At 50.4% G+C, this 27,585-nt stretch overlaps 1 protein-coding gene and 1 pseudogene across 1 annotated transcript in view; both read right to left on the bottom strand.

Annotated features, from left to right (window-relative positions):
• The window catches only part of LOC129651042 (liprin-alpha-1-like), a 39,315-nt gene extending 22,301 nt beyond the window's left edge, over positions 1–17,014 (bottom strand). The window contains 8 exon segments of the mRNA XM_055579770.1: positions 1,988–2,134; positions 4,044–4,265; positions 4,485–4,586; positions 4,937–5,028; positions 5,680–5,848; positions 6,320–6,421; positions 8,813–8,907; positions 16,999–17,014. Coding sequence (XP_055435745.1) covers positions 1,988–2,134; positions 4,044–4,265; positions 4,485–4,586; positions 4,937–5,028; positions 5,680–5,848; positions 6,320–6,421; positions 8,813–8,907; positions 16,999–17,014 — 945 coding nt within the window.
• A 3,511-nt stretch (positions 17,015–20,525) lies between these two features.
• Positions 20,526–22,428, bottom strand: LOC129651745 (2-hydroxyacyl-CoA lyase 2-like; annotated as a pseudogene).
• Between the last annotated feature and the right edge of the window lie 5,157 nt (positions 22,429–27,585).

Below are 27,585 nucleotides of genomic sequence, written 5' to 3'. Positions count from 1 at the left end.
ATATGCAGATGACACCACCCTTATGGCAGAAAGTGAAGAGGAACTAAAAAGCCTCTTGATGAAGGTGAAAGTGGAGAGTGAAAAAGTTGGCTTAAAGCTCAACATTCAGAAAATGAAGATCATGGCATCTGGTCCCATCACTTCATGGCAGATAGATGGGGAAACAGTGGAAACAGTGTCAGACTTTATTTTTCTGGGCTCCAAAATCACTGCAGATGGTGACTGCAGCCATGAAATTAAAAGACGCTTACTCCTTGGAAGGAAAGTTATGACCAACTAGATAGCATATTCAAAAGCAGAGACATTACTTTGCCAACAAAGGTCCGTCTAGTCAAGGCTATGGTTTTTCCTGTGGTCATGTATGGATGTGACTTGGACTGTGAAGAAAGCTGAGCGCCAAAGAATTGATGCTTTTGAACTGTGGTGTTGGAGAAGACTCTTGAGAGTCCCTTGGACTGCAAGGAGATCCAACCAGTCCATTCTAAAGGAGATTAGCCCTGGGACTTCTTTGGAAGGAATGATGCTAAAGCTGAAATTCCAGTACTTTGGCCACCTCACGCGGAGAGCTGACTCATTGGAAAAGACTCTGATGCTGGGAGGGACTGGGGGCAAGAGGAGAAGGGGACGACAGAGGATGAGATGGCTGGATGGCATCACTGACTCGATGGACATGAGTCTGAGTGAACTCTGGGAATTGGTGATGGACAGGGAGGCCTGGCGTGCTGCGATTCATGGGGTCGCAAAGAGTTGGACACGACTGAGCACTGATCTGATCTGATCTGATCTGAAACGTCCACAAAGAAGTCTTAAAAAAAAAAAAGTTCTTATATATTAAAGAAGATCAGTTTTCTGTAGAAGCATATTCATTCTTATTGACAAGTTAAGGGAATAAGGGTTCAGTACTGACCCTTCTTAAAACATCACCAGAATCATCATTTGAAGGGAACCCTACCGACCGCAGATGGCCACGGGCTTGTAAGCCACAACACGGCTTTCATCTTCTCTGAAATACAGACCTGATCAGAGTGTGCCTGGTGAAATGCCAGTCAACTAATATTTGTAAATGCACGATTATTCTTTTAACAGATCTTCTTACTCTGAAAAACTTTCAATGTAGAACATTTAGATTCTTGTTTGAAAAAGAAAAAAAATTAAGTTATCTATACACTCGGGTTCCTGAGAGGTTAGCATTTGCTTCTAAGCAGTTTTCTTATGCTTTCTGTGTGGGTATTACTCTATGTACACACATAAACAATATGATATGCTTTAAAACCCTCGGAAAACAACAGCATATGGTACATAGTATTTTCTTATCTGCCTTTTACAGCCATTATTTTGTATATCGTAATGCTCTTAATTAGCATTTCGCATCATAAATTTCAATGGCTTTCTAGGATTTTATTTTTGTGGTGGGGCCAATGATACACTTTGTCACACACCAGACTGACTCACTTTGTTTTGGAGAAGCCAGATTTGGTTTTCCTGGGTAAGTCCTGATTATCTGAGACCACACGGGAACAGGAGCGAGTAAAGCTCACCAAACCATAGGAAGTACACACCCTAATCAGACTGGAGCTCTAACCCTGCCTTTTGTCACAGAGACCCCAGTTCCCAACAGGCAGCCAGCTGCCCTGAAGTTCCCTGCTGCTCTCTGCTCTTTCAGGAAAAATGCTAACAAGCCAACAGATTCAAGTCAAGTAAAACAAAAGAGTCAGGAGTGGAATTCCACAAAATGGTTAAACCAAATCCCAAACCATTCAAACCTGTAAGTTGCAGTCACCCTCAGTTTTTAAACATTGTATTTCTTTTCAGTACAGTTGATTTATCATGATGTACATCCACACTTTCGAGCACAGTATTTTCGGGTCATAAGAACTTTACACTGGGACTTGATTTCCAACATGGGAGTCACATGAAAAGGTCTTTACCTTCCTTCCTCAGTATTCACTACTATAAAAGTCAGACACAGGTCAGTAAAGGCCATTACCTGTCGATGCAGAGAATCCTTATTTGTGATTTCATTTTCAGGTTTATCATCAAGGTCATGCACAGAGGAGGCTTTGCGCTGTGCGGCGAGGTAGCGTTTCTCAAGTGTAGTGATTCTCTTCTCCATGTCCTCCTTCTGGGCCATGGCCTACACCGGGCATTACAGAGGAGAAAAGTAAGTCATTATCATGGAATACTCCAGCACACTTAAGAGTAAAAAAGCTGGACTAAATCCTAAGTTTCAAATCAAACACAAAATTAGCATCCTCAAAAGTAAACTCCTAGACATGGCAGTTTTCTTAGACGTGAGCAAAATCGCGCGTACCTCAAATGTCACATTTGCCACAATGGCACCCATCTGTCTTAATGTCTGTCTGGCCACTCGATTTACCAAGCTTCTTTTCTACATAATAAACCCAAACAGCAAACAAAAAGTACACTAAACTACCCTGTCATTGCAAGAATTCCAGGAGGGAAGGGATCTGGCATGAAACGAGGACCTCTGTCTCCTACACCATACAGGCGTGCTTGACCCAGAACAGGGAGGGACCTTCAACAGATCCAACAGGGAGCTCTGAGGTTCATTTCCTCAGGTAAAGTTGGAAAAATCTCATGCAATTTCCTCAAAATTAAAGTAAGAATATCAATGAGTGGAAACACAAGTCAAAGTGTAACACAACTGGAAGCAGCCTTCTCAAGCCTAGTTCTTCTAAAGCAGAGTTACACCACATGTGTGAAACGCTCACACCAGGACCAGAACTTGCTGCCGGTGCAGCTCCTGTCCGCCAGCTCAAACTCCATTTCAGGTCCCTCCGTAGTCACTAAGTAACCAATGTAGTCCTGACATTAAAAGTGAAAGGTTCTAAAAACGCTTTTTCCAGAATTCTCTACATATTAAACTCTGCCACCTAATCTCCTCCTATTGCCAAAGAGTAATGTGAACAGGTTATACAAAGATGTGCAAATATTTCTGTTTTGAGTTCTCACACAGAATTACTCACACCAAGCTACTAAACAAGTCCACCTGCTGGAAAACATGTTGGAGGGGTTCTCTCTGAGACGGTCTCACGGTGGAGGGGTGGGGCAGGGTGGGCTGTCTGCCTGTGTACAAAGGAAAGCTGAGGAGGAGGCCTGAGCCCCCAACACTCTTCTGTTTTCACAATGACTGTTAGGTAGTTTCTCATAAATCATGATACCCGCAGACATGACCACCAGAAGCATCATGATTCTACATGGTTACACAGCACAGGCCTGAGGATCTGAGGGTGAGCAAATGCCACTCGTCTTGTCTGACCGCCGTGTCACTGTCACGCATCCCTTCAAGGAGCGGAACCTCAGAAACTAGAGAAGATGGCCAGGCAAGCTGCCTCAGCAGAGCCCACACAGCATGCTCCCATCTCTCCGAGAGAACGGGCTCCACAGACGTCACCAGGCTCGCCTGAGTGAATCAGAAGGAAATTTCAGCATCATCGGGAATACATTCAACAGGCAGGTAGGGGGATGAACTGGGAGACTGGGGTTGACACATATACACTACTGATACTATGCATAAAGTCAACAATGAGTAAGGACCTACTGTACAGCACAGGGAACTCTACTCAGTGCTCTGTGGTGAAGTTAATGGGTAGGAAATCTAAAAAAGGAGATGTGTGTGTGTGTGTATATATATGTGTATATTTATGATTGATTCACTTTGCTGTACAGCAGAAATTGACACAGCAGTGTAAAGCAACTATACTCAAATCAATGAATGAATGGATGAATGAACTTTTTAAAAAGGAACACACTAGGCCCCCTAGAACTTGTAGAAATGAGCAGCCCACACCCAGGGTGCAGCACAGCGCTAGGGCTACCCTTATGTTGGTCCACTGCCAACGGACCGCCTGGACCAGGCCTCTTCTACCCCGAGACCTCGACGCAGAGGTGGGGAGGCAGCCAGTTGCGGTCTCGCCAGAGCTCTGCTCTTGCTCACGCAGCCATCCCCAGGCTGAGACCACCGGGAGAACAAGGGACCCACATTCCACCTCAGGACAACAGACACGTCCACCGTCACTCACTTCGCGGAGGTCCCGCTCTAGTTTCACGTTTACTTCCTCGGACTTGAGGAGGTCCTTCCTGGCCGTGTCCAGGTCCTCCTCCATCTCTGTCACCTGGGCAGAGAGGGCTGCCAGAAGCTCCTTCATCTGGCTCAGGAGCTCCTTCATCTGGCTCTCCCGCAATTGGTTGTTTATGATTTCCTGGAGCTGGATCACCCGAGCCAGAGAGCCGTCGCGGGTTCTCTAAGGGGGAAAGGAAGCCTTAGACAGCCTTGTTTTGGGAGGCAGGGAACACAGCACTTCCGGGCAACCGGTGAGGTCAAAACTGCCTTCTGTGCTCTGGAGCTCACACGACTGCCACAGTCTCACAGAACTACATGGTGCTTTGGTGAGAGGTCCCAACAGCCCTGCACAGACTGGATGGTAAGACGAGAACCAGATCGAGTGGGACCGGGGACTTGCCTTTCCATCGGCGCTTGGCATGTTTTCTTGCTTGGGATTTACATCAAGCACCCCGTCCATCAGTATCTTTTCCGGGTTTTTCTTCTCTTTAAGAATCATCAGCTAAAACCAAAAGTTTGAATCAGAATAAAGAAATAAGTCAAGACAGCAAAACTCCATTTGGAAAAACTCAACTCAAAACTGAAATACAGCATAAAAAGAAAATACATGGTGATGCTATCCATCCCAAAGAGAACCAGGTGATTAGAGTCAGAATTTTGTCTTCTACTGGACAAAGGGGGTACTTAAGAGATCCTGCAGCTCTGAGCCACAAGTCTAGGTTACTAGTCATTAAAATAACCCAAGTGGGAGGGTCCTCAATCAGAAAGATAAATAACATCTGATGTCCACTACAGCCTTCATACTTCTTTTAAATGAAAGGATACAAATGACAAACCCTTCACGGAAATTACACGATGACTGATCAAACTTATCTCTTTATGTGTGGCACCTAATTCTTCTTCTAACAAACTACACCTTTCAAGTGCTCCTCGTAATCGCTCTCAACTGAAATAAAAGGGGCCGAGTCACTGTGTGTTGAAGTGTGTATATATGTTAGTGCACGTCTTAGTGTACACTCACCCTAATTTAACACGGCTACTGTAACAGAAGACATTTAATACATCTCATTGATCTTAACGTCAAGAAAATCTGCTTATTAACAGCTTTAAATTCTAAGTTAGAGAGGGAAAAAAAAGTTCCTAAAATAATCCTATTACCTAGTTTTTAATTGCAAATTGATATACAGAATATAATAAATCTTGAGACATTTATGCCAACTAATACTTTTTACCTGGGGCTTCCCAGGTGGATCAGTGGTAAAGAATCCGCCTGCCAATGCAAGAGGGCAGGTTCTATCCTTGGGTCGGGAAGATCCCCTGGAGTAGAAGATGGCCACCCACTCCAGTATTCTTGCCTGGGAAGTCCCAGGGAGAGAGGAGCATGGTGGGCTACAGTCCACAGGGTCGCAAAGACTTGGACATGAATGAGCATGTACACAGGCAACACTTTTTAACCATATAACATTCTGACTTCTTACAGAAAAAATGTATTTACAAGAATTCAAGAAGCTCAAAAGTCAACCAGTTACATAAATACATGCATCATCCACCTAACAAGGCAGCAAGTGTCCAAATCCAGGACGGCCGGGTGGCGGGTACCTTCTCGTCCAGGGCCTTGTGGTACTCAAACAGTGATTTCAGGGCCGTGAGCACCTCCACCTCGCTTCTCATGCCGGCCGGGGACTGCGCCTTCTGCTTGCCCATCTTCCTCCGGAGGGACGGCACATAGCGTGAAACCAGGCATTCCAGGTGCTCCAGCAGCAGCTGCAGGGCGGGGCCGAAGGAACACCTTCAACCTCATACTTGAATTCAGGGCCGATAACTCCTCTCAGCCTCATGCTAACACCGAAACCATGCTAAGGCAAGTCGCAATCCCGCCAGTTCAGTCGAAAGTTAGAGTGGACTTCCCCAGTGGCCTAGTAGTTAAGACTCCACACTGCTGCAGGGGTCCTGAGTTTTAATCCCTGGTCGGGGAACTAAGACCTCACACACACTGTAGCATGGACAAAAATGTAAGTTAAGAGAACTCCCCCCTCAAATGTACTAAAATTATATTAGCTCTCATCATCAATTCGAAGCAAAGTATGAGAACCCCGATCTGATCCACCCCGGTCTGCTCAGTGGGAAGATGTGAAAAATGACTTGAAAACCAGACAGAGTTTAAAGACAGCAACACGGAACCCAGTGGTGACCCCCGTGGGGCAACTGTCCACACGTGAGAATCCCCCTACTGACCCTGGTGTTGTTCCTTTCAGCTCTCATCTCGGCAATCTCTTTTCCTCTTGCTAGAAGCTGCTCTTGGCATGCACTGACTTCTTCCGTAGGTGATGCCAACTCCTAGAAAACAGTTAAATGAGTAAGTAACTAAATGCAAACACAAATTAAAAAGAGAGCGAGACTGAAGACTGACCCTGTCAAGTCTCTCCAGCCTCCACACAGAGGGTCTCCCTGCCCCTCCAGAGAAGAGGGGTCCGCTGACCCCAAGACCACACAGACCACCACAACTCAGACCAGCCTTTAGCCTCCACCTCGATCTGGCAGGCACGCGGCAGGGGAGAACCTGGAATCCAAGCCTGCCTTCTCAAGACCCAGGGAAGTCTGAGAAACTTTCCTAAACATAAACCTAACAACAAACTGGACAAAGAGGTTCTTAAACGACACACAGACCAGTGACCTAGAACCACTGGGGACAGGGCAGAAGAAAGGGAAGATCTACAAGGCCACCAGGCTTTGGAGTGTTCCTCTGGGAAAAAGGCTGATGGCACCCCACAGCCATCTGTTAGCCTGACCCCACTGAAGTCACACAGTCATTCAATAAACTGGTTAAAGGGTTAAATTCATGTTTTATGTATTTTATCACAATTTTCGTGCACACGGTGCCATCTACGTGGTGAACTTGCTCAAACTGAACCACACGGCATCTTTCATTCTTCTATTTTTCTTCACACACATAAAAAAATCCTGGGCTGCATATCCCCTACTACACACTGAGCATTCAGCACCTAGAACACTGCCCAACACTTGTAAGAGGCATGTAGTAGACATGTGAACTATGAGGGTGTATGTTATACATGTAAGCAGTAGGTAGCCATCATTAAAATACTGGACACACTGTTCTGTGCTTTGTAAGATGGGAGACGATAAGGGGCTTAGCCTTTCTGCTTCAAGGACTGACTCTATAGCTCAATCCACGTGCCCCAGTGACTCCTCCAGCCAGCGTTTCCCTTCAGAAGGTGGGGCCCCCGGCCATCCTCCACGCAGCACCTGCACAACCACTTACAAGGTCAACCTGCTGGGGTCGATCTTGCCCAGAAGACCAAAACGCCCTGGCTGGCAGGGACCCCCGGCAGGGCCCACAACCATGCTAACAAAATGAAACACAGCCCCAATGCTTCACTGGGTAAGGGACAATCCTACGGGCCCAGCCCCCAGCTGTTCTCACGTCAGTCCACTCCGCTTCCAGAACTTGGGCCGAGGCCGAGGTCTTCCTTGTCTTGGCTTTTGCCTTGGGGTTGCAGCGCTGGAAAAGTGCCCATAGGCGGGCCCTTCTGCGACCCATCCTCGCGTATGGGGGCAGTCCCCCACTCGGGGGCAACTGCTGTTTCACGGTTAGATAGCTCAGCACTGGAGCTATCACCACCGATCTCACACTACGGCCACCGCTATTCACACTACAACCACTGCTCTCACACTCACCACTCTCAGACACCACTCTCACACACCACTCTCACACACACCACTCTCACACACCGCTCTCACACCCCGCTCTCACACACCACTCTCACACACACTGCTCTCACACTATGACCATCAGCACTGCTGTCTCTAGAAGAAATGGCACGAAGGCTCTGCCTCCAGCATGTCTCCCAGGAGCCCAGAACCTGAAACCCACTCAGTCACAAGGGGCTCCATGGCAACAGGGGGGCTGGGCTCAGGCCCATCATCAGGGGTGCACAGAGGGGGGAGGGGCTGCCAAAAAGACGTCAGGGGAGTGTGGTGTGTGGGAGAAGGAAAGCCATGCCCACAGCTCAGGCCCACCGTCAAACATAACCCTGCAAGGATACTGGTTCACAGTCGAACCAAATAGTATAAACTGCTTCAGAAACCACCAGCACTAGGAATGAGCATGTCTTCTAAGTGGGCTTCTGCCTCCTTCACCCCCCAAACAAGTCTCCAGTGAGGCTACTGAAAGGGCACCCCTGAACTCAAGGGTGCCCCCAGAACCCACTCAGGTGAGGAGGACTCACCGCGCTAGCTGCCCCTCACTCTCACCCTGAGCTCGGTCCTCCCTGACTGACTCCCTCCCTCGAGCTCAGCAAGGGCTTGACCAACCTCGCTCCAGGCACTTAAAATGAACCCACAGTGGATACAGGAGTTCCGTCAATCTGCTGTGAACTCGCCCTCTTAACTTCGACCCTGGGATGCCAGACAACTCTGCCCCGTGGCGGCTGCACGGTGGAGGTTCAGGGGTGTCCCTGCCTCGAGCCGTGACAGCCCGCGCCTCCCAGACCCAGCCAGGTGCTGCCCCTACCTCCGCGCCCGAGTCTCCCACCCCCTCTCCTGGCCCCACTCCCAGCCTCGCGGCTCTCCACTCACCAGGGCACAGGCCACACTGCTCCTGGCTCAGCTGGGACCTCAGCTCTCAGTTGAGGACCTCGGTCCCCAGGGTGCTTGGGACCCTCTATCCACCCATCTCAGCAATTACAGACTCTGGGAGGGACAGAGTACAGTTTGGGGTCCCGCCCGCAGTTCACCCTGAACACATTCTCTTTTTTTTCGCTTTATCTGCTGGAGTTCTCGGAGATGTCTTTTTAAAACCTCAACTGTTGCTTTCAAAAAGACTGTAAAATCACTGTGCTCAACTTTAAGAATAAAATCTTCATTTTCAACCTTAAAGTCAAACTGGAGGGAAGACTAAAAGCAGTCATTTTTTCAAACTGAAAAAGGAAACACGCATGTGACCACGTCACAGAATACAGTTCACGCAACCCTTGCCTCCTCAGCCTTCTCCTGGACCACAAGCAGCCCGTCATCACAAGGCCTGCCCTGGGCCGTCAGGGGCAGGGGAAGAGGGCAGACCGGCTCCTCTGTCCCCAGGCCGCATGGGCCGCTTGCTCCACCTTCTTCCCAAGTTGAAGTGGCACTGACACAGCCCAGGGAAGCTGGGGATTCTGATCAAAAACACAACCGTGGGTACTAAGCATGGACCTCTGGTTCTTGTTTTCCCCGGTATCAAAGATGATCAATATAATTACTGTGCATTTTACATGTGGCTTCAGATGAGAGAAGACACCCAGGGCTTCCCCACTTCCAGTTACAGACACAGGCAGCTTGTGGGTCAGCCTACCAAGAGCTAGAGAAGTTAAATACACTTTAAAAAGAGGTCCGTAGGCAGCCACAATCCAAGATTTCAAACAAAAGCCCAGTGAGGGAGCTGGACACTGAGAGGGCCACTCCTTCCCTCGCGGCATCTGAACAAAGCTGACTCTTGGAAGAAAAGGCAGGGGAAAAGTCAAGCAGAGGGTACTGGCTAACACAGCTCTGGATGGTTTCTTGGGCTGGGAAGACAAAAATTCGAGCTCAGGCCTGACAAGTCAGTCCGGATGTTAGAGACTAAGCTCCCCAAGAAAAGGGAGGCACAGAAAACGTACCCAACACTCTGCCCAAACCGGCTGAGCACTGAGTATCAATCACCTCGTGATGCTCGGGAGACAGATGGTGGGCCTCAGGACTGGCCGAGAAGAGGCCATGGGAGGCATCCCAGGCTTCCAGATGGACATGCTGGAGGGCTCCTCCCTGCGGTCGGGGGGAAGGTGGGTGAAGGCTGCTGAGACTCAGCTTACAAGGACATCCCAGCCTCAAGTCACTCAGGCCCTGAGTGAACAGACGTCTCTGTCCCCACTAGAGGTCTGCCTCAGAGGAACCTCTGGAGAAGACAGCATCACCAGAAACTCTAGGGTTTTCCATAGATAATGTCCAACATGCAACCAAAACAAGCAAAAAGGGTGTAACAACAAACAGGACCAAGAGAAAAAGAACTGAAACCGATCCAGAGGTATCAGATGTGTATCAGCATATCAGAGGTATGCTAGAGGTATCAGATGCAAACTTCACCAGTTCAAAAATATACTTGACAAAAGGAAAAATTTCTGAGAATCAAACCCGATTCTAGAACTTTCAAATAACAGTGACTGAATTTAAGAACCCAGTCTCTGGGCTTAACATCAAATTGGACGTAGCTGAAGAGAGGATCAGTGAACTGAAGAACAGATAGGTTAAAATATATATATATATATATGAGGGAAAAAAGTATAGAATATAGCGAAGGAGCCTGTTGTTAAACCACATTGTTAAAATGTGGCCCCTCATGGTAGAGAAAAGACAGAAAGGGGAATAAGAAATGCCTCCAGGGGCTGAAACTAAAGAGCCTCTTAATGAAAGTGAAAGAGGAGAGTGAAAAAGCTGGCATAAAACTCAACACTCAAAAAATGAAGATCAGGCATCCAGCCCCATCCGCTGCTGCTGCAAGTGGCTTCAGTCGTGCCCGACTCTGTGCGACCCATAGATGGCAGCCCACCAGGCTCCCCATCTCTGGGATTCTCCAGGCAAGAACACTGGAGTGGGTTGCCATTTCCTCCTCCAGTGCATGAAAGTGAAAAGTGAGAGTGAAGTCGTTCAGTCGTGTCCGACTCTTAGCGACCCCATGGACTGTAGCCCACCAGGCTCCTCCATCCATGGGATTTTCCAGGCAAGAGTACTGGAGTGGGGTGCCATTGTTTTCTCCTAGATCCATCACTTCATGGCAAATAAATGGGGAAACAATGGAAACAGTGACAGTCTTTATTTTCTTGCGCTCCAAAATTACTGCAGATGGTGAAATTAAAAGACGCTTGCTCCTTGGAAGGAAAGCTATCACAAACCTAGACAGCATATTAGAAAGCAGAGACATTACTTTGCTGACAAAGGTTCATTTAGTCAAACCTATGGTTTTTCCAGTAGTCATGTATGGATGTGAGAGTTGGCCCATGAAGAAGGCTGAAGGCCAAAGAATCGATGCTTCTGAACTGTGGTGTTGGAGAAAACTCTTGAGAGCCCCGTGGACTGCAAGGAGATCCAACCAGCCAATTCTAAAACAAATCAGTCCTGAATATTCATTGGAAAGACTGATGATGAAGCTCCAATACTTTGGCCACCTGACGCGAAGAACCGACTCATTGGAAAAGATCCTGATGTTGGGGAAGACCGAAGGCAGGAGGAGAAGGGGACGACAGAGGATGAGATGGTTGGATGGCATCACCAACTCGATGGATATGAGTTTGAGCAAGCTCCAGGTATTGGTGATGGACAGAGAAGCCTGGTGTGCTGCAGTCTGTGGGGTTGCAGTGGGTCAGACACCGAGCGACTGAACTGACTGACAGGGACAGTGGCAAGAGTTGGTTCAAGAATCAGAGCATTGACTCAAAAATGAAAACTACACATTGGTTTCAGCAGCTCTGTGGGTGTCTAAGGGAAGAAGAAAATGTTCAAGCGCTCAGAGGAAAAAAGGAGTGGCTTTTAATGGCACAGCAACACTGAAAGCTGACTTTTCAAGTCAAAGGAAGTCAGAAGATAATGGACTGGCATCTGTAAAATGCTGAATAAGAAATACCCACCAACCTGGAATTCTATACTCAACAAAAACACTCTTCGAAAGTGAAAGCAAAATGAAGACTTTTAGGGCAAATGGAAATGAGACAACTCATCACCCACAGGCATGAACTAAAAAAATATCAAGGCAGTGCTTTGGGAGAAAGAAAAGTAGTCTCTGACTGAAATATAAAAAACAAGGAAAGACCAACAATGAGGGAACTGTGAGGGTAAATATTAACTCTACAATGATGATAACGCCAAAAATATATCTAAAATTTTAAAGGATAGCAGTGACAAGGAGGAAACAGTCGTGTCAGGGAGGCAGTAAAAGTGCTAAGTTAGACTTCAATGTAAAACACGCGCTGTGTGTGCGAATGTGCCCCCAACAACCTGACAGAGGAGCACAGAACCAGAGAAACACCTCACACTTCTACAGGACGGCAAGAGAAAGGAGCACAGACTAGGTGGGGCGAACAGAAGACACACAGTCACATGGCATCTACAGACTGAAATATCAACACTATAAATAGAGCAAATATTCTCATTAAAGGATAAAAAGTGTCAAACTGAGGAAAACGAAAACTATACACTATTCACACAGGTACATGTTAAGATGGAAGACCACAGACAGGTGAAAGTAAAAGATACCCAGGCCAACAAGGACAGAAAACTGACGTGGCAATATCACCGTCAAATAGTGTCTAAAGTAAGAGGCATTACTAGTGATAGAGAGGAGCATCTCATACTAATACAAGTTCAGTCTACCAAGAAGATGAGGATTCTAAATTTGAATGTACCTAATAACATAACCTCAAAATATCAATACATAAAAACTGACAGAAATAGAAAAGGAGTGACAGCCAAGTTCATAATTGCAGTGGGAGACATTAAAGGCACATATCCCATGCAGCTGGGCTCCCCGGTACGTAGTCACCTGCAGCCACGAAGTACCTGAAATGCGACTGGCTCGACAATGAGATGTGCTGCAAGCATGAAACACACACTGGATTTGAAAGGCTTAGCATGAAAAAATGAATGTAAAATATTTCATTAGGTTTTATTATGTTGATTACACAGTGAAATAATCATATGTTGAGAGTGTAAAAATAAAATATATTACAGGTAATTTCGCCTACTTCTGCTTTATTCAACATGGCTACTGAAATCTGAATTACGATTGAGAAACCTGATCTAACTGATAGGCACGTAACACTGCATTCCTACTGATACATATTATTTTCAAGAGCCCAAGGACATATAACAAAATGAATATGTATTGGGTCCTTAGGAAAGCTCGAATTATTTCAAAGCACTGAACAAATGCAGGGTATACTTACGGATTGCAATGGGCTGATGGTTTATGTGCCCTCAAATTTCACCCTGCACGTGGTGATGATCCTAGGAGGCAGGGACTCTGGGAGGGGTCAGGTCAGGAGGGAATGGGCTCTCGTGCTGCGAGGACAGGGAGAAGCAGCAGGCAGTCTAGGAACCAGGAAACAGGCCTCACCAGACGTGGCACCTGCTGGTGATCTTGGGACTCTGCAGCCTCCAGGACTATAGGAAACAACTTTCTGTTTATCAGCTAGTCTATGGTATTTATAACCGTAGCCCCAAAAGACTAAGACGGGGCTCTTCATGGAATTCATAGAGATCAAAAAAGGGTCACTAGAAAAACCTCCCCAAACATTGGGAACATAAATGACATACTTCTTGTAGAATTTCATGAATAATCTTTAAAAACACAATGTAAATTAGAAAATACTTTTACATAAAAGATAATGAAAATTTGGCTTATTCAGGCTTGTGGGACCCAGCGAACTGTGTTTAGATGGTAACTTAAAGCCTTAAACACATATACTGGAAAAGAAGGAAGGCTAAAATCAATTGAGCCTCTCCCTCAAGAAACCAGAAAAAAAAGCATAGCCAACGAAACACAAGGCAGATGGAAGAAAAAGGAGTAGAAAATAAGGAAACATAAAGCAAATATGAAATTTTTTAAAAAACAAAGCCAAAAGTTGGCTCTTTGAAAGGACTGATAAAACTGATAAGCCCCTAGACAGACTGATTAAGAAAAAGCGACAAAGCACAAATCACCAGTATCAAGGATTTTTAAAAGGGGAGACAACACATCTTGCAGATAAGAAAAATATCATGAACCACAGTTCACTTACTAATAGGAGAGTCTGCTGCCTAGCAAAGGGGAAATGCTTTACCTAAATATACCCAAGAAGACATACAAAATCAGAACATTTTATTTGCATGAAAAAAAATAAATCTGAAATTAAAAGCCTCCCCACAATGAAACCAACTGGTTTTGCCAATCAATTCTTCCAAAAATCTAGGGACAAAACCAGCAAGCTCACAGGAACTCTCAGGGTAAACAAGGAACACTCTCCACCTTGTTTTATAAGACTAGCATACTGCTACTGCTGCTAAGTCACTTCAGTCGTGTCCGACTCTGTGTGACCACATAGCCGGCAGCCCACCAGGCTCCCCCGTCCCTGGGATTCTCCAGGCAAGAACACTGGAGTGGGTTGCCATTTCCATCTCCAATGCAGGAAAGTGAAAAGTGAAAGTGAAGTCGATCAGTCCTGTCGGACTCTTAGCGATCCCATGGACTGCAGCCTACCAGGCTCCTCCATCCATGAGATTTTCCAGGCAAGAGTACTGGAGTGGGGTGCCATTGCCTTCTCCATGGATTATAAGAACTTTAAACATACACAAACACACAGAGTTAACTGTGTGAGGCGATGCATATGTTGGGCAATCATTCCATGATGTCTATGGGCATCAAGTCATCACAATGTAGACCTGAAATACACAAAAACTGTATCTGTCAGTGACTCCTTAGTGAAGCTAGGGTTCTAAAATCAGGGCCTGGCACCTTATAGCTGGCAGGTGTGGGAACTCGGGTTCATGTGCAGGCTGTACACACTCTTAATCACAGGTGAGACCTGAAGCAACCAAGCTACTCTCCATTTTTCTTTTTCTGTTTTTCTTTGTTCCCCTTGCCATTTGTATTTAACAGATTCCCAGTATGGAGTGAGCAGCGTCAATGCAGCAATAATGTTCCCCATCTAAGGCAGGAGCCTGTAACACCAGCAGACTTCCCAATCGCCCCGAGAGTAACTGGGGTGCTGCATCACACAAAAAAGCAAAGAAACACAACATTTCCCGAGACAGAGCTGCCCAATGGCAGTGGGGACTATGGTCCACCAGATGTCCCAAGGGGACCCCCAGGGGCTAGGAGCCCACGCTGGGCCCCCCAGCTTGAGGCCACACTTGCCTTTCCACCATTCTGAAGGTCCTGGCAGAAGAAAGCCAGGCCATGGAAGGGGGATGGTGTGGCCGGGCCGTGGGACTCAGGGCAGGACTGACTTGGGTCTGTGCTGGGCTCCACATCCAGTCACCACCACCCTTGGAGTGTACAAAGTTCTTGGGATCATTGTAGGTTTCTGGCAAAAAGCAATGGAGCCAAAGTCACTTAGGATGGTTTTTAAGGAAAAAACCTCACTGAAGATTCACTCAGTGCCAGCCTCGCCCCTACTGAGATGCACACTCCTGGTGGGGAGTCTGGGTGGGGAGTCTGGAGGCCACAGAACCGCAGGGGCCTCGAGCCTTGGCGTGGGCATGGGGAGAGCCAAGAGGCTCGGGGAGGGGACAGGGTCAGGGCCCTTGCAATGGACCGCCACCAAATGCTGGACAAAGACAAGAAATAACAAACCCCACACCTTAAAGTTCCTAAAGAGCCAAGAAGGCCCAGAAGAGTGACCAGGACTGTGCCGTCCGAGGTGGGGGAGGGGAGGGGGAAGGCTTGCCCATGGCAGACTGGATGGGGTTCAACCTCTGCTCCCAGCTCAACTCACCGGAACAGCGACCTCACCACAGTCATTCCCAGCACTTTCCTTTTAGAAGGAAGAAGGGAATCACAGGACAAGCAAAAACTTGCCCGAGGGGGATTCCTGGTGGCCGAGGATGCCAAGGCTCCCTCTTCGTCCCCACGGCTGCCTGAGCCGGCGTGTTGTGTGTCACGGTCACCCGTTTCTGCTGAAGGGCAGCCACCTAGGTTGTTGGAAGGTTGGCCTCAGTGAGGCCGAGCCTGGGGTCCCTAGCTGCCCCCAGAGGGCTCCTGGGCAGCACACCTCTCCAGCCCAGCCTGACCCCACAGCTGCCGCCCACCACAGAGGGCCCTGTCACTGCCATCAGGGAACTATGGGTGCCAAGTCTCAGGCCCGAGGGTGGTGTGGGAGCCTCCATGGCATCCTGTGTGTACACCCGTCCCCGGCTCATGGTCCAGCAGGAGCTGCAGGGAGCGTGTGTGCACGGCAGGTACACACAGGACGGCTCCCGAGCACCGCCGGGCCAGGAAGCCACGGAGCCCCAGTGGGAGGCCTGGGTCGGACTTCTGACCACCACAGGGGCCTGGTCAACTTCCCCCCTGTGCCCTCGGCTTCCTCAGCTCCAATGATAATACCACCACTCGGAGGGCCTCTGATGCCAGGGCTCCTCTGTTCTCCCCAGACGTGTTCAAGGCACGTGATGCCTGGTCAGTCCCCAATGACCGGGTGCATTCTTGGTAGCCCTGGGTCCTGCCTGCTCTTCCTGTTGGCACTGGGGTCCCACATGGGTGTGAGCTGGAATGCTGGTTCCAGGCTGGGTCTGTCTGCTTAGGTGACCGACGGGCCCCCCAAGAGGGAGAGTGTCTGGCATGGGGTGGGCCTCACCCCCTCCTTCTCCTGATCGGCGCCAGGACCACCCTCCTTCCAGTTCCCGGAGTTGGAAGACAGGGGCCCTTTCTGGGTCACTGAACGTGTCATCTCATGGGAGCCTTGATTGATGATATTTGCTGAGTGATCCAGGGGGCTGGGGGGACAGTCCTGCTGAGCTCCTACTGTGTGCTGGCCAAGGATGTTCCTGCGGTCCTTCCCCAACCTCTGGCAGCATCCTCGAGTTCATTTTAATACTCATGGACGAGGGGGCAGGCTGGGACTGCCACTGGTGGCTGACCCTGACTTGCTCACGCCTGCCCTCCACCTGGACAGCTCCCGAAGGCGACAGCAAAGTGCTCAGTCCCTGGGCAAGGGTCTGCAGGGAGGCATTTCTGCACCGTGGTTCCTGCTGACCATGTCTGCACCCCCCGGGAGGAGCGGTCACATGGGGTGCTGGCATAAGCATGCCTTCTACACATCCTGGACATGGTACCCTCGACTGTCTCCAGTAAACCAGGACCCAGAACGCGGTCTCTGAGGGAGCTGGGGCTGCAGGACCGGCTAGGGCGGACTTACCCCTCAGCTTCGGCATAGGGTCTGGCTCTCAAGGCCTGGCTTGTTGAAGGAATAAAAGACATGTATTCATTCACAGTTCTGCTTTGATGATTGGTGGGTAGGTTACTCAGATCCACCCTCTCATGGAAAACAACAACAACAAAAAGTGTCACGCCTTTAAGTTCCTGAAGACCTGAGAAGACCCAGAGGGGCAACTGCCAAGAGGAAGAGTCTAACAGAAGACCCCTCCCTCCCCATGGAGCTGGACTTCCAGGAGACGACACTTTCAGGTGACCCAGAAACCACCTCCCTCCTCCAGCCACGGGAATTACAAGGAAGGTGGTTCCGGTGCTGAGCAGGAGAAGGAGCGGGTGAGGACCATGTCACCTTGGTTCAAGGTGATCCTATTCATAACACCCTCAGATGAGTGGAGAATGCAAGTGCCAAGTCTTTCTGGATAAAGACACCTTCTTCCCAGGCTTGGGAACTGCCCCACGGGTTATGGAAGGGTGGTGGCCATTGTGGAAGAGCATCAGGCACACCAGGATGAAAGACAGCTGGAGGAGAACCAGCAGAAGTGACCCCTCAGCTTTGGGATTCTGAGAGGATTTGATGGATAATAAATCTAACCAATCAGCTAAGCTCACCTCATTTAGAGAAATTAACCTCAAGATAGAAAGGTCCTGCACAGGACAGGAAACCATTAAAGAAAATCACACAGCCAACTTGGAAGAGAACCAAACAGAACGCGCAGAAATAAAGAAGTGTCACAACGAGAAGCGAAAATACAACAGACACCTTTGAAGACACTTGACCTCTTCAGGAAAAGGAGACACGTGGCCACACAGCAGGGGCATGCTGATAACGTATGCAGCCCCCTGCCCAACCCCTTGCTCTCCAGGAAGAAAAACCAACTCTGATCTGTAGCTACATCATTTGCCAATTTCCATGGTGTAAATACACCTGCCGTGGCCTGTTTCATGTACCAAAGGGTTAACACCCAGCTGGCAGAATTCCCCATGAGCCAGAAAGAGCTGACTCTGACACACAACGACCTAGAGACATGGGAGGACGTCAGAACCGCAACCAGAGGGGCACAGATTTCAGCCCGACTACCTGGGACCGGGAAGAGCCGTCCTTAGGAACTTTAAAGACAAGACTCTTAAAACATGTCCAGAATTCACTTTATAACTTTGCCATTTCCTTCTCCAGTTTATAACAAGTACGCTTCCACAAAACCAAGAGAGGCCCAAAGGAAGCCAGGTGGGGTGTATAAAAGCCTCAGCACTTAAGACTCAAGAGACACAAAAACGTTATGGCCAAAGAAATGAATGTGTAATGGTGGAATTATGAATAGAGATATGAATAGCTTCGGGACTAGACAATGGCCCCTGAAACCTCACTGTAGGAGAGGCTCATGGCATAGGCACTAAGCCTGGGGGTAGGAGTGAGATGCGGGCTGAAGACCACATTTTGTTGTTTTTCAGTCACTAAGTCACATCCAACTTTTGAGACCCCATGGACTGCAACACACCAGGCTTCCCTGTCCTTCACCACCTCCCAGAGCTCACTCAAACTCATGTCCATGGACTCAGTGATGCCATCCAACCATCTCATCCTCTGAAACCCCCTTTTCCTCCTGCCCTCGATCTTTCCCAGCATCAAGGCCTTCCAATGAGTCAGCTCTTCACACCAGTGGGCCAAAGTATTGGAGCTTCAGGTTCAGCATCAGTCCTTCCAATGAATATTCAGGGTTGATTTCCTTTAGGATTGACTGGTTTGATGTCCTTGCAGTCCAAGGGACTCTCAAGAGTCTTCTCCAACAACAGAGCTCAAAAGCATCAATTATTTGGTGCTCAGCCCTCTCTGTAGTCCAGTTCTCACGGTTCAGGGAAAAGAGTCTTGACACGAGGACCCAGCACCCAGGTTCAAGTGCTGGCTCTGCCCCTGTTGGGCCCAGTGGCCTTGATCTCCTTGCCCCACCTCTCAGAGCCTCAGTGCCTTCCCTCGGTAAAGGGATCTGACCCCTGTACCACAGGCCAGGTCAGGATGCCCACAGAAGGTGGGGTGGGGATGTGGCTTTGCATCCAGGCTGACAAGTCTCCGAGAACATCTGTTGCTGCATTATCCTTACATACGGAGTTGTTGAAATTAGACTTGAGGTGCCTCCAAGTCGAGAACCCCCACCCCAATGTCCAGGCTATGAGGAGGGACCCCTGCCCCCCAACTCCATGCTTATCACCACACTTAGCCAAGTCTGGGAACTGTCTCGGACACCAGCTCATGCCCACTAGGCCTCAGCTGGAAACTGCAAGAAACATCCCCCTCTACCTTGTTCCATGTCCATGGCAACCCTTCCCACCCCCAGCAGATGAAAGCCCCTCCATTGTAAGATGGAAAAACCAAGGTCCCAAGTGGGGAAGCCACTTGCCTGAGGCTGCTCAGCCCCCAGGAAGTGGCCAGGCTGGGTCTGGACCCACACACGTGGCCTCAGAGGGGCTGTGCGCGGTCTGAGCCTCCCTGGGAGCTCAGGTACCCTCACCGCCTGACCAGCCATCCTGGAGTCTGGTGTGGAGGCGGCTCCCATCCTCCAGCAGGTAGTTGCTCGCTTGCTTTTCAAAAAACAATATCCACGAAGACGGGAAACAGATACCGCCACGGCCCACACCAGCTCCGGGGAGGAATGAGGAGAAACTACAGCGTGCCAGCCCTGGGGCGCCGTGGCGAGCCCTGAACTGCAGCTTGAAAGTAAACTGACCGTGTAGGGTTCACGTGTCTGCGGCCTTAACAATTCTGCCAAATCTGGAGTCAAGTTCAACATCAGGGAGGTGTGGACCTCAGTCACCCCCAGTACACAGCCCCAGTACACAGCTGGGAGTTTCCTGTGTGGCCTTTTCGGCAATTACCAGTGGACATAAAAATGCCCTGGCTTTGAGTTTGCACTTGAAAAATGCTGATGGGTTTCAGTTACAAGGAAACATGTTGGCCCACAAGCTGCTCCTTTTTTTCTTTTTTTTTTGAGTACTTGGGCCCCCATGGACCAGACGTGGTTGATTCAGTGTGTGAGAAAGGAAGCTGCAATACTTTGGCCACCTGATGCAAAAGAGCCAATTCATTGGAAAAGACCCTGTTGCTGGGAAAGACGGAAGGCAAAAGGAGAAGAAGGCAGCAGAGGATGAGGTGGTTAGATAGCATCACCGACTTAATGGACATGAATTTGAGCAAACTATGGGAGTTAGTGGAGGGATGGAGGAGCCTGGCGTGCTGCAGTCCATGAAGTCACGAAGAGATGGACACGACGTAGCGACTGAACAAGTGAGGAGGGCAGAAAGGACACAGGTGAGCTCACAAATAGGCCCAAGGACTCCCCAGGGCTGTCAGAGCCTCTCTTAGCTCTGACTCCTTCCAGCCCCTCCCTGTCCTCAGGGAAGACTGCAGGGTCACTGGGCCTCATGGCTTAGGCCCAGGGCAGGCAAGGATGAAACTCCAAGCCAGCTAGGCACAGTCCAGGGGTGGGAAGAGAGCCAAGAGCACGGACCCACGAGGCCCTACATGGCAATGGAGCCATCCCGGAGTCCGTGCTCCCGATGAGGATGCTGACCACAGCCGGGGGGCTCTCTTGGCACCGCTGCTGGGCGTCACGCACCCTGACCACCTGATCCTCACTCTTGCGTGAGAGCAGCAAGCCCTGGGCCCCCAGTCCCTGGGCTGCCTTGTGATAATCAGTGTAAGCCAGGCTACAGGCCACACTGCTGCCCAGAGAGGGCACCTGCTCCCTGGAAATCTGGGTCCAGCCAGCATCATTTCCTATCAAGGCCATCACTGGGATCTTGTGTCCAACGAAGGTGTCAAATTTGATTAGGCTATAGCCAAACGCTCCATCCCCAAACAGGCACCAGACCTCAGCATCCGGCCGACACAGTTTGGCCCCAAGCGCAAATCCGGCACCAACCCCCAGAGTCCCGAAGGCCCCAGGATCAAGCCAACACAAGGGCCCACGGGGCTGCACCAGGTAGGCAGCTGTGCCCACAAAGTCCCCGCCATCGACCACCAGGATGGAGTTGTCAGGCGGAGTGTCCTCCACCAGCTGCAGGACCCGCACCGGGTTAAGATGCTGGGCTACGGGCATCACTGCCTTCTCCCGAAAGTTCTGCTCCTTCTGTTGGTCAGTTTGCCGAAGCTCCTCTGCCCAGTCTGAGGCCCACATCCGACCCTGGAGGCCCTCCACCAGCTTCACCACGAGGAGCCCACATCTCCCTGCACAGCCTCTTGGGGCTTCCAGAAAATGTCTCAGTTGATCAGCATCTCCTTCTGGTCACGGTTGACAACAATGAGTTTGCTGCTGCAGCTGAGGACACGCCCACAACAGGCGGAAGTCACACACTGCTCCTGCCAGGACAACCACGTCTGCCTTCAGGGCGGCCCTGTGGTTCTGCCGGAAGTGGAGGGGGTGGCTGCGGCCCAGCAGTCCCTGTGCCATCCCCGCCAGGAAGCAAGGGATGCCCAGGGTCTCCACGGCAACCCGAAGTTTGTCTGAGGATGTCGAAGGCAGCAGGGCCTGGCTCCCAATTAGCATGAGGGGCCTTTTGGCCCGACTCAAGATCTCCACATATTGCTGAACCTGCTGGGGGGAGGCCTGGGGAATGTCCAGGGGCAGAGGCCCCTCAGGCTGAGGCTCCCAAGCTCCTGCAAAGAGGTTGGCCAGGGAATTCACTAAGTACCAGTGGACCGCTCGACTCATGAGGCCCTTGGGCGGCTTACCTGGCACCATCTCCTTCTGAACGAGGAAGTAGGGGTACAGCACATCCAGAGACAGTTCCACAAACACCGGGTCGGTGGTGCCCGACTGTGCAGCGGCCATCGCGGTGCTCAGGGTGGGGATGATATCCCGCACTCTCCACACAGAAGCACAAAACTTGCAGAGCGGCCTGAACAGGGCTATCTGATCAACTGCCTGGAGTGCACCCTGATTCGGCAGCAGGGTGCTGGCCCCACCACCCAGGAGCAGGACTGGGGACTGGGCTACCGAGCATTCTTCACCGCAGTCGCTGCGTTGGTGAGGCCGGGGCCGGCCGTCACTGCTGCCACGCCCACCGCCCCGGTCAGGTGGGCTACAGCATCAGCGGCAAAGACAGCTGTGACTTCGTGGCGGGTGTCCGCCACGCGGATGCCCAACTTCTCACAGGCCACCAGCAGTGGCGAAATGTGCCCGCCGACCAGCGTGAAAAGGAAGCACACACCGTGGGCCTTCAGCACGGCTGCCACATTCTCCCCACCATGCCGGATGCTTGCCGTGTCCACCTTGTGCATCAACTGATAGAAGAGCCCCAGGCGGTGAGCGGCGCCCAGCAAGGCGGCCACTAGCGTCCCAAAGGCCAGGAGCAGGAAAGAGGAGAAGCAGCCCCAAGTTGGGGCGGCAGCTGCCGCGGTCTCCATGAGCTGACACCTGCTTCTCAATGGGTCGGCGGGAAGCCCCGCCTCTCTTTGATATCAAGGACCCGAATCTTCGTCCTAGTGGTGAGACCACCCCACGACTACACCCCCAAGTCAGCGTGCCCCTTGTCCTGAAGCCGAACCCCCCGCTGCAGCGAGTTCCTGGACTTCAATCTGACTCCGGACCCCAGGCCCTGAGTCAAGGTCAGATCGTTTCAGGATGCTCCTCCTACCCCCGTGGCACTTTACCCTTCATCCATAGGAAATGGCGCTGGCTCCAGAGGAATTCCCCACAAGCTGCTCTTGTCCGTTTCCTGGGAACCCTGGCCACTAACCCCACCGCCATCGGAGGGACAGAGCAGTGGGGGATGGGCAGAAGAGGCGCTTCTGCAGAACGCAGGCCTGGGCCGCCTGCCTCCAGGACCTTTCCCCACCATTTCCATCCTGTCTGCCCCCCAGGGGTCTCTGGTATGACACCCCTCCTGGACCTTCATGCATGAAACTGACTTCGGGGCCATCTTATGGATCAAGGTGTCAGATCCTAATTTGACAATGAGGGCCCCTCTTGTGGGTGGGTGGGGAAGCAATTTTTAAGCTGAGTTCCTCTGGGCCCACAGTGCCTGGCAGAGGGTGGGGGGGAGGGCAAGTGGATCACCTGTGGTCACAGCCAGTCAGCCAGGCTCAGCCTCCATCTGTCCTATATGCAAAGTTATGAGCACATTTCTTCCAGACCCACCACTTCCCCCTCCACTGGGTTCCTGGCCCGGGCACCCAGTGTTGTGTACAGGTCTCTGTCTGGGGTACCTCTGGGGCACTGGACAGGGGATTGGGGACTTGCGTGGACAGTGTGGGGGGGGCTTCCTTGGGGAAGTTTCCGACAGCTCCTGGGAAACAGGCCTGCACGCTCCTTGCACCTCTAAGCATGGACCAGGGTCATCAGTTTATACACCCTGGGAGCAGGTGAGAAGCGCACTGTGGGGCACTCCTAGACCTGCTAAAAGTCAGAACCTGCATCTTGATGACCTCAGGGGCTTCCATGCACAGCCGGGGACCCTGCACTGAGGCAGCCAGGCCAAGGCTTGGTCCCCGACAGACCACCTACCCTGCTCAGCCCTCCAACCACGCACCATTTTTCCCCCACCCATGGCTGTACTCGAGGGGTCCCGTGTGAGCTCCCCCTACTCCTGGGATAACCGCTCGTGTGTAAGGGCTCAGCTTTGTGGCAGGGTGAATGGTGCCCTCCAAAAGAGACACCCACATCCCAACTCCCCATATTTGCCAGGGGGCCTTTTTTTGGAAATGGGGTCTTTGCAGATGAAATCAAGTTAGATAAGGTTACAGTGGATTAGGTGGGCCTTATGCAGGATGATGGGTGTCTTTATAAGAAGAGGAGAGGCACACAGAGACAAGGAGGCCGTGTGAGGAGGAAGCAGAGGTTGGGGGATGTGGCCACAAACCCAGGAACACCTGGAGCCCCAGAAACTGGAAGAGTTGGGAGTGATGCTCCTCCAGAGCCCAGGTCGGGGGGCCCGGTCCTGCTGACCCTTGACTTTAGACTTCTGGCCCCCAGAACTGGGAGAGAATCAATTAGTATTGTTTTAAGCCTTCCCGCCACCCCAGTTTGTGGTCGTTGGTATCAGAAGCCCCACCTGGGACACTCAATGTTCTGTGTCCCTAAGATCCACCAATCGACCGCTACCTCATCCAGGCCAGTCTTCCCCCGGTCATCGTGGGGTGTCTTCTCAACAATAAATCTCCTGACTCGGGAGAAAGGCTCATGCTGCACACAGGGGCCCCATCTGTGTGGGGCTCGAAGCCCATGTTGCCTCGGAGCGGCTCAGCCTCACACACCTGCTGGCCCAGAGGGAGCAAAGGGGGTCACAGACCTCTGAGCCCCTGTGACCTCGACACCCTGCCCAGTCATAACTGCAGACGACCGGGCCAGCAGACATTTCAGGAGGGCAGACTTGCTTATCTGCCCCCATTCCTCTTGCTTCACTGTCCTTTTGCATCCCCCTACCCCTGCTCCTGGGCTTCCCTTGGGCCTCCCTTGGGGCTCAGCGGGTAAAGAATCTGCCTGCAATGCAGGAGACCTGGGTCCGATCCCTGCGTTGCGAAGATCCCCTGGTGAAGTGAAAGGCTACCTACTCCAGTATTCTGGCCTGGAGAATTTCATTGACTGTGTAGCCCTTTGGGTCACCAAGAGTTAGACACGACTGAGCAACTTTCGTTTCATTCATCCCTGCTCCTGGTCCAGCCTGTCGAGCCGGCCCTCATGTTTGGGTCCGGGGGACACTGGTGACATCTGGGGACATTTTCAGTTGCATTTATGAATGCTGCAAGATATTAAATGCCAACAACGCCAAGGCTGAGAAATCCCACTTTAAGACTCTTCATCTTTTGGGGGTCATTGTTTGAGGATCCAATGGAGCCCATGGATTTCTTTCTCCCTGGGGAAGCACGCATAAGCCCCAAGTTTGTTTCACAGTGGGCAAGGTCGTGTGGCTGGGCTCTCTCCGAGGCTATCTTGTTCCCCAAACCCTCTCACTTCTTGGAATCAGAGCACACCTGGGAACGAGTCATCCCGGACATCTCTCCGCTAATCGGGCTGGTGTGGACCTGCACACACCCCGCACGCTGCCTGTGCCCAGCGGCCCCTGAATAGACCCTGGTCTCGAGCAGGGGCAGGCAACAGGCTTCCTGGGGCCTGACTCATCTCAGGGGAAAGCTCGGGGTTGCAGGGGCCATGGAAAAATCGGTAATGATCTGAAGACACCACAAGAAGATGGCTCATGCTCAGCTCCAGCTTTTCAAAATCTTGAACAATTTAGTTTATGCCACGATAACAGTTTCACCTAAAAAGGGCCCAATCAGGGACTTCCCTGGTGGTCCAGCGGTTAACACTCTGCCTTCCAATGCAGGGAGTGTGGGTACAATCCCTGGTTGGGGAACTAAGATCACCGCATGCCTTGAGATGTGGCCCCAAAGTTTTTTTTAAAAAAGGTCCAATCAACCGCTGAAAAACTTTTAAGGCTACAGAACCAAATCATCACTGACATTTGGGGTCACTGGGAGCTTGTGATTTGTATTAATAATAAGAAATACATTTTTGGCCTTTGTCCCCCGGTCCTGGCACAGGGCTCCTAAAACTCTGGGAATTATCTAAGTGGGGAGAACAGTCAAGGTGTCTCTTGTTAGGTGAATGAGGTGACATTTCGAAGAGTGCCTCCTTTCCAAAGAGGGGCACTGCTTGCCAGGGTAACTAAGCACATGGTTAGACGACTGAAACTTTCGGTCCCTCCCCTGCCCCCGCCCACTATGTCTGGGAAAGCCAGAAGGGCTTCTGCTTGAAGCAATCACCAACAGCCAGTGATTTAATCAATTGTGCTTGTGTGATGACTCCTCCATAAAAACCCCCAGAGTCTGGATAGCTTCTGGGTTGATGAACACATGCAAATTTGGGGAAAGTGAGGCTCAGAGAGCGTGAAGTTCCGTGCCTCCCCCGCACACACCTTGTCCTGTGTATCCCCCTCCACCTGCTGTTCCTGAGTTTATTACGTTTTACAATAAGGCTGTGATCTACCAGGCAACATGTTTCTCTGAGTTCCATGACCATTCGACAAATTAATAGAACCCAAAGTCATTAGAATCTCTGAACAGGTAGCCACTGGGTCAGAGCGCAGGTGACAATCTGGGCTTGCAAATGATGGCTGGAGTCGGGGGAGGGTCTTGTAGGGCTGGGCCTTTAACCTGTGCGGTCTGGAACTACCCCCAGATAGGCAGTGTCCACACTGAGTTAAGTTGCAGGACCCCCAGCTGCTGTCACAGAAGTGCTGGGTGGTGCTGGGGAAACAACGCATGCATGTTGGAACTGGAAGAAGCCTCGTCACTGATTAGTACAACTCGATCTTTCCTGGTGGCCATAACCAATGTCTTTAAGCTTGATGTTTATTTCAAAGTCAGAAGTTTTAAAGAAGATATGTGTGGTGAAGGATTTAATTGGACTTGGAAAGGCTATTCTTTCTCCTTTGTGAGCATGGCCATTCCATTATCATATGAGCAATAATGACATATGACTGAATATTCACATCACCAGTGAGAATGTCCTGAGTGCCAGACTCTAAGTTAAGTCCTTTAGGATACCCCGTGATGTACTGACTTGTTTCCCAGGTGGTTCAGCAGAAAAGAACCCACCAGCCAATGTAGGAAGTGCAGGAGACCTGGGTTCAATCCCTGGGTGGGCAAGATCCCCTGGAGGAGGAAATGGCAACCCATTTCAGTATTCTTGCCTGAAAAATTCCATAGAGGATAGAGGACCTTGGTGCTACAGTCCACAGGGCTGCAAAGAGTTGGACACGAATGAGCAACTGAACATGCACACTGTCGAGCAAATACTGTTGGTATCTCTGTTGCACAAATGGTGAAACTTCATGGCTGTTGGTGTTCAGTCATCCGATTTTGTCTGATTCTTTGCCACCCCATGGACTATACACTCCAGGGAATTCTCTAGGCCATAATACTGGAGTGGGTAGTGTTTCCCTTCTCCAGGGGATTTTTCCGACTCACCACATATTGTAAGACTAAACTTGAGAATTCTTGTTTTTTATTTCATTTCAAACAGCCTTTGGGTATCTGAAAGGACAGTGTAGGTACTTTCAAGATGTCTTCTGCAAAACAAAGCCCTTTTGGCAAATATGCTCATGATATCCAGGTAAGTGTTGCTGTTGTGTCACATCTCAGCCAGAAGGCAGATCCTAAGCTCTTCCTCTGGCAGAAACAAATTCACAAAATAAGCCAGGAAAGACAGCTGGAGAAACAAACCACACCAACAACTGGAAAAGCATTCCTCATGAGACAAAGCTAGAGAAAAACCCAACATCCTGGTGGCCCAAAAACCCTCTTGGCAATGAATGTTCAGTAAGGAAGAGATGAAACATATCAAGTTCTAAGGAGAGGAAATGCCCATGGCCAGTGTAGTTTAGAGATGGCCTGACTGCTCAGATGTAGACACACACCAATGTAAACCCTTTGCAGACAGGAGTGATGGTCATCACCATAGTGTTTACTCTGGTGACAACCTGCCCTGGGCACCACATAAGACAGCAGACCTGATGCTCTTCCTCTGCCCCCACACCATTCACTCATGAAGGCAGCTCAGGTGCTATCGTGCCCTGC

This window comes from Bubalus kerabau, chromosome 4 (assembly GCF_029407905.1).
Source record: "Bubalus kerabau isolate K-KA32 ecotype Philippines breed swamp buffalo chromosome 4, PCC_UOA_SB_1v2, whole genome shotgun sequence".
Classification (NCBI taxonomy): domain Eukaryota; kingdom Metazoa; phylum Chordata; class Mammalia; order Artiodactyla; family Bovidae; genus Bubalus; species Bubalus kerabau.
This window is presented reverse-complemented; position numbering and strand designations above follow the sequence as displayed.